General features: G+C 48.8%; 1 protein-coding gene across 1 annotated transcript in view; it reads left to right on the top strand.

The window, feature by feature from the left end:
* Nucleotides 1–13,659, top strand: part of RPH3AL (rabphilin 3A like (without C2 domains)) — a gene marked incomplete at its 3' end in the record, with an annotated part of 169,511 nt that overhangs the window by 135,886 nt on the left and 19,966 nt on the right. The window contains 1 exon segment of the mRNA XM_079725576.1: nucleotides 8,814–8,988. Within this exon segment, the coding sequence (XP_079581702.1) occupies nucleotides 8,814–8,988 (175 nt within the window).

Genomic DNA, 13,659 nt, shown 5'->3' with positions numbered 1-13,659 from the left:
TTTGGTAGAATTCTAGATGCAAAGTCTTTTAGTATCCAGTGTGCCGATGATAAGTCTGATGCTGTTCTAATTCTGGTTTCCTTGTAAGAGACCTATTTTTCTTGAAGCTTCTAGGATCTTTTTATATTTATAACTAAGTGATTTTATGAGTATGTATTTTACTTTCCTTTTTTTCTGCCTTAAATTCAATTAAAAACCTTTTAATCTGAAGTCTTATGTCCTCTTTCAGCTCCTGGAAATGTTTTTCTATTGCTCTCTTTCTGAGGAGTCTATTATTAGGAATTTGATCCCTCAAGTTGAGCATTTTTGTCTTCATCATTTCTTCCACTTTTTTCTGTTTCTTCATCTTTGTGCTCCACATTCCAAATTTTCTCATTTTTATCTTCCAGCCTTTATTTTACATTTTTATATTTCTGCATTATATTTTTAATTTCTAGGGGCCTTTTCTTATTCTCCAGTTGTCCCTTTTTTGCAGCATGTTGTTCATATTTGATGAATGAGCCTATATATATTTTAAGTTCCTGAATTTAACTTTCCTACTTTATTCAGTTAATTACCAGCCTATCCGACTGTTTCCTTTTTCTAGAAGTGTGTAGAGGTTGGATGTCCTACCAGAGGTGTGGAGGCTTAAATGCCTTAAAAAAACAATCATTTATTTGCTCATCTGCAGCTTGGGCTGGGCTCATCAGGGTGATTCTTTTGCTGGTGTCTCCTGGTGTCATTCATGGACCGTAGTCATCTGACAGTTTGACTGAGGTCAGGGTCCAAGAAGCCTCACTCCTCTGCAACCGGTGCTGGCTGTTGGCTGGGGTGTCTTGGTTCTTCTCCGTGTGGCCTTTTGTCCTTCGTACACTGGATTAGGCTCTCTCATGATGGCAGCAGTGTTCCAAACTGGTCAGAAGTTTTCACATGTTACTTCTGCCACATTTTATGTGTCAAAGCAAGTCACAAGCCTAGACCAGATTCAAGAGGTGGGGAAAATAGACTCCACCTCTTGATGGGAAAAGAGGAAAATAATTTGGCACCATGTTTAATCTACTACAACCTCCCAGGCAATGTCTCCCTCTGTCTTAACTCAGGCTGCCATAACAAAATAACATACACAAGGGGCTTAATAGGAGTTTATTTCTGACAGTTCTGGAGGCTGGAAGTTCCAGATCAGGGTGCCAGCACATTTAGTTCCCAGTGAGGGCTCTCTTCCTGGCTTGCAGACGGCCATCTCACTGTGTCCTCACACAGAGGAGAGAAAGGCAAGTTCTCCGGTATCTCTTCCTATAAGGACACTAATCCCATTGTGAGGGCCCCACCCTTATGACCTCATCTAAACCTAATTACCTCCCAAAGACCCCCATCTCCAAATACCATCACCCTGGGGTTTATGGCTTCAATATATGAATTTGGGGATGGGGCACAGTTCAGTCCATAGCACCCTCTAAGAGCCAGTGTTTCTGTTAAGTAAGCTGAGTTACTTAAAGCCTTGAAATTTGGATATGTGTTCAGTAATCTCAGCTGATGGGTATTTGTCAGGCATCTAGCATGTGCTAGCAGGTGCTGGGGGGCCTGGGGGGCTCCTGCTGTCATGGTGCTTTCAACCTGGTGCAAGAAACAGACATGTAAATAGGCGTTCATGACAATGTGTGTGCACTGCAGTGGGAGACCTGCATGGTTCTGTGGAAACTTCTGGATAAAAGTAATTTCCTAAAGGCTGGATTTCATTCTCCCAGCCCAGGGAAGGAAGAAGAATCAGCATGTACAAAGGCCTGGAGGCGTGGACAGCTTAGTGTGATCCGGGAGTGGGAGCGGCTATGTTTGGCTGATCCCCAGTGTTGGGGAGAGAGGCAGGAGCTGGCAGAGCTCTGGGGTCTTATTTGCCACGTTGTGGAGTCTAGCCTGCCTGTCAGAGCTCCTGGGAAGCCAGCACTGTGTGTGTGTTTGTGTGTGTGTGTAGGTGTATGTGTGTGTGTGTTCAGGTAATTGGGTAGGGAGAGCTATACTGTCTCCCTGCCAGGGTGGGTGGACCCTTTAAGAGACATTCAGTAACAGGCCATTTCCCACGGCTTTTCAAGACTGGAGCTTGTTAAGCAAACAGAACATGGTCCCCCTGAAGGCAGAGTCCCACGCTCTGTCCCCCGGGGACAGTTCCTTTGCTTTGCCAACTTGGTTTGTTCATTCAGTCACTCAGTCAGCAACATTCCTGCCACGTACAGCCTCCTAGCTGGGTCCTGGGAATACAGGGATGGCTCCGGCACAGCCCTGCCCTGGAAGAGCTCACAGCTTCTTAGCTGGGTTAGGGTCTGGGGCAGCAGAGCCACGGGGCAGCAGAGCTGCTCTGACTATGCACAAAGTGGCACTGAAGGCTTCCTAGGGGAAGTGTCCCTGCCTCATGGAGCCAAGGGTGAGGGGCACTCCAGGTGCAAGGAACAGCATGTGCGAAGGCCAGACTGTCCCCCCACTCCCACCCCCTGGGTGAGGAGCAGAGCGCGTGGTCGCCTCCCCTGAGTTGACGCAGGCGCACTCCTGAGTCGCGTGGGCGGTGGGGAGAGGTGGTAACACACGGAAGGCAGAGCGGTGGTGAGCAGGGGCAGAGGTCTTAGGCCGCCCCTCCCACATCCTCCCTGGAGGCCAGTGCCCTAGACCTGCCCTCTGTCCAACAGTCTCTGCCAATTACCACCTTCTCCAGCCACAGCCGTTCAGGAAATGCCGATGATTAGCGATTGCTATCGTAATTAAAATTCCCTGGGAACAGCTTGGCTAATATCCATCAGTATCTGCTGTCAGGTTGGCAGCGAGGTGAAATTGGAATGAAAACCTTGAGGCGGAGCACAGGGCGCGAGAGGCGGAGCACAGGGCGCGAGAGGCGGAGCACAGAGCGCGAGAGGCGGAGCACAGGGCGCGAGAGGCGGAGCACAGGGCGCGGAGGCGGAGCGAGGGGAGGATTTAAGGTTGAAGCCATCCCACACCCTGGCCTCCCGCAAGTGCCCTGGGGGCCGTGTGGGTTTTTTCTCATTAAATGGCATTTTCAAGGCTAGCTGCTTTGCTGGCCTTATCACAGTGAACCACTCGTGGGGGGCAGAGCGCGGCTTTGCAGAATCACACGGCTTCTCCAAAAAGCAAAGGTTTTCCCTATCTGCGGCCCTAGACAGGATGGTTGGGGGTTAATTTCCACGGAGGGCTTTTCCCACCGCTGTTCTTGGGGACGGGTCAAGCGTTGATGCCAGGCTGTGGATGATAGGCTTGGATGCCCACAGCCGAAATCACGTGATTAAAAGCTACTGCATTTTACGGGGTTGGGAGGCAGCAAGGCGCGAGAAGGTCTGAGGACATGCGGGGACTGGCGTGGGGGGAGGGGAGATGGCTGCTCAGAACTGGGAGTCCCTCACCCCTCCCCTCACCAGTTTGACTCTCCCATGTGGAAGGCATTTTCCAAAACACCCGACAGTGTCTGGAATGCACCTCTACACGGTGTGCCCTCCATACCAAGTGATGCACCTGTGTGCTCTCGTCCCTCTGCCTTGGGGACTCAGAAAATGCTGCTCCTCCAGCTGGTCCGGGATCACCAGCCAATCTGGTCTGGTCTCTGCCCATCACAGCAGTATCCGGCCTTCCACCGGGACTGCAGCGCCAGCACGAGAAAAGCAGACAGACCAAGGCCCCGTTACAATGAACTCACCTGCCTTCTGGACCCCAGGGAGGCGCTGCACGCCTGGCAGACCCGTGGGGCCATGGCCCCTGCTGCGCATAAATATCGGGGTAAATTGTATGAAACTGACAGGGGGTTTTATAGGTCAAAAGTGGTTGAACACACACACACACACAAAAAGGTTGAATATCAGTAGTTTCATGCAATTCAACCTAATACTTTGGATCTTGTGCTCTTTATCCCGTTTCCCAAAAGCACTTGACTGATCAGTGTTTTTTAAGTGGGTGGTAGGGGTGGAGGTGGATCGTTGCAACAGGAAATGAAGCTGATGGCATGGGGCCCGCTGGCTGTGATATGCCAGGGTGGGCAGGGGCAGCCAGGGCTGTGGGTCTCACTGGTGCTCAAGGAAAGACTGGGAGCACGTGGCTGCCTTGTGCCCTGAAGTTCAAGGTCAGGGATGTGCACCTTGGCACGCCCTGCTAGGCACTCCCTCTTTATCCCCCTTTTAATCTGAAGTGGTAAATCCACTTGATTACTTACAAGAACTTGGGTGAAACCCTCCAGCCACTTCCCCAGGAAGGCAACAGACTATATGGATTGGGTCACGCTCCAGCAAACAACCCACGGCTGCCAATTCAGTCATTCAGCCAGTGTTTATGGAGCACCTACTGTGTGTCAGGCGTGTGCTAGGAGCTTAAAGATCCAGTGGTGAGCAGAGACGCCCTGGGCCTCCCTCCCAGCTGGTAGACTCTGGTGAGAGAGACAGACAAAAATAAAGGACCAGCCAAAAGGTGGAAGCAACCCAGTGTCCATCAGCGGATGAGTGGATAAAGAAAATGTGGTGATACATAAAACGGAATATTATTCAGCCTCAAAAAAGGAAGAAAGTTCTGACACATGTTGATGAACCGTAAGGGTATTATGCTCAGTGAAATAACAAATACTGTATGTACGTCAAAAAGGCAAGTACTGGGCTTCCCTGGTGGCGCAGTGGTTGAGAGTCCGCCTGCCGATGCAGGGGACACGGGTTCGTGCCCCGGTCTGGGAAGATCCCACATGCCGCGGAGCGGCTGGGCCCGTGAGCCATGGCCACTGAGCCTGTGCTCCGGAGCCTGTGCTCCGCAAGGGGAGAGGCCACAACAGTGAGAGGCCCGCCTACCGCAAAAAAAAAAAAAAAAAAGGCAAGTACTGTACAATTCCACTTAATTCGTAGACAGAAAGTAAAACAGTGGTCACCGGGGTTTGGGGGAGACGGGCATGGGGACTTGTTTAATGGGTAAAGTTTCAGTTTTACAAGATTAAAAGAGTTCTGGAAATGGGCTACCCAACAATGTGAGTGTACTTAACCTACTGAACTGTACACTTAGAAATGGTTATGATGGTAAATTTTATAGTGTGTGTATTTTAACACAACTGAGAGTGTAATGTGGGGTCCCTGTCCTGAAGTCACTTAGTGCACCGCTGGGGATTTGACTTTTCTTCCTGAGGCCAGTCTGAGAATATACGTCATCAATCTATGTATACATATCCCTTGACCCGGCAGTTTCACTCCTGGGAATATTTCCTAAGGCAGTAACCGACAGCCATCTGATGACGGGTGTGACACAATGATGTTTGCAGCACTGTTCAGAAGAGTGAAAAATTGGAAACAATTTAAACTCCCATCAGTGGAGGGTTGATTTAATTAAGTTTAATAAATCCAAACTATAGAACCATAGTTTCATGTGGAGACCGTTACTTATTAACACAGTACAACTGCTGTGATATATAGTTAAGTATCATATAATAGCATCTACATGACCCTATTCTTCCAAAAAGGAAGGAAGGAAAGGAGGGAGGGAGGGAGGGAGGGAGGAAAACTGAATTGTATATATGCCCAGGAAAGGGTGTAAGAAAATTCACAACCCAGTGTTAAGCAGGGCTCTATCTGTGTGACCTTCCTCATTTTGCTTTTTTGTTATTGTCCTAATTTTGCATGGTATGTATGTATTTCTCAGGGGAAAAAAGACAAAGCAACATCCATGGTGGGGGTCAAAGAGGCAGTGCAATGCGGTTCCTAAGCCCACCCAGACCCCACCGGTCATAGATGGCTTTCGAGGGCTTGCTTCACTTGGTACCCCCAAGGCCCAGACATGTTGGGGGCAGGAGTCTGGCATGCCCAGGGGAGGGCAGGCAAAGCCAGCACCAATGGATGCCCAGGCCTTCGCTTAGCAGAGGGAGGCCGAGTGAGCCCCTCACCAGCCCCCCATGGCCCTGGGCTTGGACACCTGGTCTCAGGAGCCACACAGCAGCTCTATAAGGACAGGGTAGCCTTGGTGGCGGCTGTTTGTGTTTATTTCCTCTCCCTATATGGCACTTCCCTGCCCTCTAGGCATCTAGACACTTAGCATCATCCATGATGGTGATGTCTGACCCGCTGAGGATTTACCCCCTGCTCAACCACAGTTTAGCAAGCCCCTACTTCACATCTGTAAACTGTTGGGATGAGACTCTGGGAACCTTTAGTGTGGAGTAGAGGCCAATAGAATGGTAGGCTGGCCTTGACAAGTTGCTTAACTTGTCCGAGCCTCAGTTTTCCCATCTGGAAAGTGGGAATAATAATAGAGCTTCCTCAAGGAACTGTTATCACCAGATGCCTCTGGGAATGGGAAAGGAGACATTTTAATTTCGCACTGTGTGAATTTTAGATCATATGCATGTATTACTGATTCAAAGAAATAACTACATATCGTAGGAGGACTGCGAGAGGATCAGAAAGGGTTTTCCAAGGCAGCTCCAAGAAGCATTCATCTCTACATTATTCAAGAGCCACACACAAGAGCAGGCCCTTCTGCACAGGGAAGCTGGTGGGGAGGGCTGAGTGACTCGTGCCCAGGACAGTGTTTGGACTCAGTGGTCCTGTGCCTGGCACTCTGGAGCATAAGGAGGTGACTGCCATCTACTTGGAGAAATAGATACACCTCACTCCACGAGGGAACAGTAAGTGCTACACTTAAGGTTCTGCAGACCCATTACTAGGGTTGAGTTCCTCTAGGAAAACTTGCTGGGTAGGTTCCAAGTGGGAAGCACTGTCTGTCCTTTTGCTCTGTTGGAGAGCCCTGTGCACACTGGTATATTAAAGGCTCTGAGAAGTCCTGCAGTAACAGAGCTTGGTTTAACTTGGTGCTTCTTGAGGGACATGATGGAGAACTCTTCTTTTTTCTTTTCTTTCTTTCTTTCTTTTTCTTTTGGCTTCGTCCCTGCTAACATCCCACAGATCCAGTCGGTGTAGAGGAGTTGGGGAGTGGGAAACACTGTCCTCTAGAGAATCAGGGCAGACTCCGGCCTTTTGATTTGATTTGATTTGGGTTTTTTAACATCTTTATTGGAGTATAATTGCTTTACAATGGTGTGTCAGTTTCTGCTGTATAACAAAGTGAATCAGCTATACATATACATATATCCCCATATCTCCTCCCTCTTGCGTCTCCCTCCCACCCTCCCTATCCCACCCCTCTAGGTGGTCACAAAGCACCAAGCTGATCTCGCTGTGCTATGCTGCTGCTTCCCACTAGCCATCTGTTTTACTTTCGGTAGTGTATATATGTCAGTACTACTCTCACTTCACCCCAGCTTCCCCCTCCCACCCCATGTCCTCAAGTCCATTCTCTATGTCTACATCTTTATTCCTGCCCTGCAACTAGGTTCATCAGTACAATTTTTTTTTTTTTAGATTCCATATATATGCGTTAGAATACGGTATTTGTTTTTCTCTTTCTTACTTCACTCTGTATGACAGACTCTAAGTCCATCCACCTCACTACAAATAACTCAATATCGTTTCTTTTTATGAATGAGTAATATTCCATTCTATATATGTGCCACATCTTCTTTATCCATTCATCTGTCGATGGACACTTAGGTTGCTTCCATGTCCTGACTATTGTAAATAGAGCTGCAATGAACGTTGTGGTACATGGCTCTTTTTGAATTATGGTTTTCTCAGGATATATGCCCAGTAGTGGGATTGCTGGGTCATATGGTAGTTCTATTTGTAGTTTTTTTGTTGTTGTTTTTTGTTTTTGCGGTACGCGGGCCTCTCACTGTTGTGGCCTCTCCCATTGTGGAGCACAGGCTCCGGACACGCAGGCCCAGCGGCCATGGCTCACGGGCCCAGCCGCTCCGCAGCATGTGGGATCCTCCTGGACCGGGGCACGAACCCGCGTCCCCTGCATCGGCAGGCGGACTCTCAACCACTGCGCCACCAGGGAAGCCCTATTTGTAGTTTTTTAAGGAACCTCCATACTGTTCTCCATAGTGGCTGTACCAATTTACATTCCCACCAACAGTGCAAGAGGGTTCCCTTTTCTCCACCCTCTCCAGCATTTATTGTTTGTAGACTTTTTGATGATTGGCCTTTTGATTTTAAATTGTCCCTTTTGAGTAGGGGATTTGGTCCCCTGGTTGTAAAGCTGTGCACGTTTGTCAGATGACAGAGGAGGGTGACAGTGCCGATAGTGGGCACCCTGTCTGTCGAGTGGCTGCTCTGTGCCTGGCACCAGGCTACGGGAATTTACATTCACTTGCAAGCCTGACCCTCATGGCCTCCCTGGGAGCTGGCACTGTTCCTGTCTTCCACCTACCGATGATAAAACTGAGGGTCACGAAGGTTGATGCATCCAGATCTCCCGGCTGCGGGATGACAGATCAGGATTCAAACCCACACATCTGCTCTGAGCCACCAAGGCTTCCTCTTCTCAGAAAAGGTCGCCTCCTTCCTTCACATGCTCCCACTCGTCTTATAAATACCCTGAACACATTTCCTTCATCAGGAGAGAGATGACAGAGGACTTGGCGTTTTCGGAAGCAGGCGTTAAGGGTTCAGGAACCTTACTGCACTCGCTGCTCTGAGTTCTAATCTGTGGCTCTCACTAAACTCCGGGCCCGTCTGTGCCCCCCACAGAGATAATCACATCCTGAGAAGCTCTCCAAGACCATGATCAGTGCCAGGCCGTGGCCGGCCCAGCCCTTCCTCTGACCTCTTGTCGCTCTGCCCAGAGTCTCGAGGGGAAGGGACAGGCCGGAGGACTGCAGTGGCCTCTTGGGCGCCTTCTGGGAGGCGGGGCGGCTGGCAGCAGGGCACAGGGAGGACTGCTCTGCATCCTGGGCTCTGAGCAGATGTCTCCCCCTCCAGGTCTGGAAGAGGTCGGGGGCCTGGTTCTACAAAGGGATCCCCAAGTACATCCTGCCCCTGAAGACCCCCGGCCAGGCCGATCACCCCCACTTCCGGCCGTTGCCCATGGAGCCAGCAGAGCAAGAGTCCAGAAGTCCTGAGAGCAGCCGCGTCTACACGTGGGCCCGAGAGAGAGGTAAGTCCCCACTGCCCCCTCTCCGGGATGGCAACCAACATCTGAGCCATCAGCCAACCGAGCAGTGCCACACGCACCAGGCCAGGGCCCACCACCCCTCCGTGGGGCTCACGCTGGTCTTTGTCCCTCTCTGTGCCCTTGGCTCCCTGCCTGCACCACGTGGGTGGCTGGTCCTCAGCAGGGTGCTTGCTTGCATCAGGAGGGTCCCCGGGGAGCCGTTTCACCAGCAAGCACTAATTTGGGGGCGGCAGTGCCATGGACAGCACTATGGATCTGTGCAGAAATGTGATGTCAGTTGAGGTTTTTTGCAAAGTACGAAAATGCATCTTTCTAAGGCAGGTCTGTACCACGTCTTCTCAGTGCTTGTCTCTGTCTCAGGAAGGGGGACTCCTGGCTTCCCTGGTCTTAACAAGCAAAGTGACGGTGTGCCCAGGGCCCCTTGGTGTTTGTGGTGACTGCACTGATGTGGGTGTGTCCTAAGTGGCCACCATCAGAAGGGGAACGTGCCCCATGGGTCATGATAACAGTGCTTGGGGTGGTGGACGGCTCTCCACTGCTTGCATGATGCTTTAGTGCTTGTGATTTTATTTTCAAAGTTCCTGGTCTCACAACAGACTCTGGAGGTGGACAGAACAGGCATTTTGTAGCCCCATTTTATAGATGAGTAGCCTGAAGCCCAGAAAAGAGGAGGGATTTTCTCAGTTCGGTGTGGCAGAGCTGGAACCAAAAGGTGGGGTCCTGCCCTTGGGGCTTTAGCTCCTTCTGCCCTGAAATGTCGGAGTTTCAGCCCAAGGCTCAGGGTCTGAGGGTCCTACATGAGACATGGCAGCCAGAGGGATGAGGGCTTATCCTGTTACTGGGGACGATGGACCCAAGAGAGTAGACATGGCAGCTGCTTCTGAGGGGCTCTCGAACACCTCCATGTTTGGATTATGACCTGGCATTTATCTTCATGTCATTTGGACTTTGGTTTTCTTGTTACAAAAGTAAGGCATGTTTATTAATACAGTTTTGAAAGTTGTCAAATGATATGATTTAGAGGTAAAAATCCCCCATAGGTCAGCCCTTCCAGACATAACTGGCATTAACAGCTTGGTGTGTGTTCTCCAGATACTTTTTCTCGGCATCACTCGGGTTTTTGCAGCCAGCCTTCCTGCCTAATTCTCCTGGGCTCTGTTTGCCCTTCTAATTCCCATGAGTTCACTTCCCTGCCATCACTGCCACAGAGCAGCCTCGGTGGGGACCACAGCAAGTGCAGGTGCAACCTGGGCAGTCAGGGGGCAGCGGGCGGCCGGAGGGGAGTCCCTTTTCCACCCTCAGCGCTGGGGCCTTCTCCTGCCCCAGCCCGGTCGGGGTGCATCTGCGTCCCTCAGACCAAGGGAAGAGATACGGCTGTGGAGGCTGAAGCTGGGGGACACTGGCGGGTCTAGAATGTTGTTTCCTCTAGATTGGGGAGGAGAGACCTTGAGGCCTCACCCCGAGGAGCCTCAGTGCCCTGTCTGCTCCAGCACCAGTGCGGCACACATGAGCACGCGTGCGTGCACACACACACGCACACGCGCACACACACATCCCTAGGGAAGGGCAGGACCTTCTCTCGTCTCCTCCTCAGCCACGCAGACACACAGATGCCCTTTCAATTACGTGGGCAAGGAGGCCTGCGGCCCACACACTTGGAGTTGGCGCCGTCGTTAACTGACTTTGCAGTGAGGCCGGGCCAGGCAATGTGGAGGCCCCCCGACCCCGGTGCGAACTCGGCCTCCCTCTGCAGACTGGGTTGGAAGCCCCCCAGGCCCCCAGAGCATGAGGCCGCTGGAAAGTGGCTTCTCCTCGCCATCTGCAGCCCCGTCATCAGCGGTGCGGGGTGCCAGGCAGCAGGCTGGGGTCAGAGCTGCGGTCTGTGGTCCAGATCAGAGCCTGTCTGCTAAGCCTGGCCCTCATAGCACCCCATTCAGCCCCAACTGAGCTTAGGCCAGACAGAAACAGAGTGACCAGCACTGGGGTGTGGGCTCCCCCAACCACGCTGGAAGCTGTCTGCAGGCAGGGCCGTGTCTGTCCTGAACAGGCCGATTCCTCAGCACGTAGCATGGGAGAGACACATGGTAGATGCTTATTAGGTGATTGAGTGGAAGAATGAAGGAATGAACTACCCACCTGCTCCGGGATGTTTGAAAGGCCTATGGAGGGATTTTCATTAGGACCTCAGGCTCCCCTGGGTCAGGGGTCTGGTGGATAGCCCAGGAGGCTGTGAAAACCACCTTGCTCTCCTGAGGCAGCTCTCCTCCCGCGTCCCTGTCTCCAGGGCTCGCCCCACAGTCCCTGCTCCCTGATGTGGAAGCTGATCCTGACACCAGCTCCCTCTCTCTGACCAGCCCCCGTCACCGGCCCCTGCCACACTCTCTCTTTCTTTCACTCTCTCTCTCTCTCCCCACCACCTTCTTTTCTCCCTCGCTCCCTCTTGGGCAGGTACACCTGTGTCTCCCAGCTTCTCCCCCGCCATCCCAGCTCACTTCACTTGGAAGAGAAAGGGGAATCAATAGATAGAAGCCAAGAACTTTGCAGGCGACAGAGCAATCAAGTGAAATGTATTGATGTTTTTGGGGCAGGTCCCTTTTCTTCCTCCTTTAAATTGTCTTGGTTAATTTTTAATTACGTGAGCATACCTGATGAATTTTTAACAAGTTAAACAATTCAAAAGTCTATGAAGAATTAAAATCTCTCCTGCCATCATCCCCAAACCCCTTTCTCCCTATTCCTACCAACATATACTTGATACAGGATTATGTTTTCTTTTGTTTTTATTTTAACAAAAATAGCCTCTTACCCATAACTCTGCATGTTGCTTTTTTCACTTAAAAGAATATCATGGGCATCCCTCCAGGTCAATAGATATATAGATTTTACTTTATTCTTTTTAATTGCTGAGTAAAATCCCATCATATCATGTATTGTGATTTAATTATTCACCTATTGATGGACATTCAAATGATTTCTGGCTTTTTGCCACTGCAGACAGTACTGAAACATCCTTATATATATATGATGCTTCTATTTCCGTAGGGCAGGTTTCCAAAAACGGGTTGTGTGTTTTAAATTTCAATAGACATTACCAAACTATATTCTGAAAATGTTATAGTTGGTTTTTTTGTTTGTTTGTTTATTTGTTTTTTTGCGGTACGCAGGCCTCTCACTGCCGTGGCCTCTCCCATTGTGGAGCACAGGCTCCGGACGCACAGGCCCAGCGGCCATGGCTCACGGGCCCAGCCACTCCGCGGCATGTGGGATCTTCCCGGACCGGGGCACGAACCCGTGTCCCCTGCATCGGCAGGTGGACTCTCAACCACTGCGCCACCAGGGAAGCCCTGTTATAGTTTTCTATACTTATCTATACCTGCATCCTTGCCTGCCATGAATATTTTTGGCGTTTATCATTTTGGCCAGTAGGCTAGAAGAAAAATGATATTTCATTTTTCTAATTTGTACATTTGAACGTCTCTTCATGTCTTATTATTTATTGATTATTTAAGCTTCCTCTTTTAAAACTTGCCTGTTTAAACTCATTGCTCATTTTTTATTATATTGTTTATTTTCTCTTACTGATTTGTAGATGCTCCTTAGGGGTATTAAATGGGTTGCAAACCTTTTTCTCCTTGACTATATTTTGTTTGACTTTAGTGTTTACTTATAGTATTTCGCCAGTTAAAAACAATTTCTTTTCATTTTTGTGAAGTCAAGTATGTCTTTCTTTTGCTTTGTGGCTCATAAGTTTCCTATCTTGCTTTGAAATGTCTTCTTCTACAAGGTTAAAAAAATCTGTTAAATAAAAAGTTTAAGTAGTATGAGAATAAAAGGAAATACTTAAATATGATAAAATTACCCAAAAACAGAAATGTAACACCAGATATCATATTAACTGATAAAGCACTGAAGCCATGTTCTATCAAAACACCAGTCAAGAATACCTCCATCACCATCATTCAACAGTATTCTGTAGTATTTAACTAATGTAACAAGGCAAGAAAATAAAATAATCTGTCACTATTGGAAAAGAAAAAATTCTCTTATTTGCAGGTGATGTAATTGTGTACCAAGAAAACCCAAGAGGGTCTACTAAAACAACCCACCAGGATTAATAAGAGAATTTGGGAAGTGACAGGACACAAAGTAAATCAATAGTTCACACCAAAAAATCAGCAGTTTTACTCTATACTGACTAATTAGAACTGGAAAAATCCATTCATAATTGCAACAAAAATTGTAAAATGCCCAGAAACAAATTTTTAAAAAGAATTATAGGTCAAACATGGAGAAAATGATAGAATCTTATCAAAGGACACACAACAGAATATTACTCAGCCATAAAAAAGAATGAAATAATGCCATTTGCAGCAACATGGATGGACTTAGAGGTTGTCATACTAAGTGAAGTAAGTCAGACAAAGATAAATATCATATGATATCACTTATATGTGGAATCTTAAAAAATGATACAAATGAACTTATTTACAAAACAGAAATAATAGACTCACAGACATAGAAAACAAACTTATAGTTGCCAAAGGGGAAAAGGAGGGTAGGGATAAATTGGGGATTTGGGTTTAACAAATACACACTACTGTATGTAAACTAGATAAACAAGGACCTACTGTATAGCATAGGGAACTATATTTG

The sequence above is a fragment of the Hyperoodon ampullatus genome (genome assembly GCF_949752795.1).
Source record: "Hyperoodon ampullatus genome assembly, chromosome: 19".
Taxonomy (NCBI): domain Eukaryota; kingdom Metazoa; phylum Chordata; class Mammalia; order Artiodactyla; family Ziphiidae; genus Hyperoodon; species Hyperoodon ampullatus.
The sequence above is the reverse complement of the archived record's forward strand: the minus strand, read 5'-3'. Positions and strand labels throughout refer to the sequence as shown.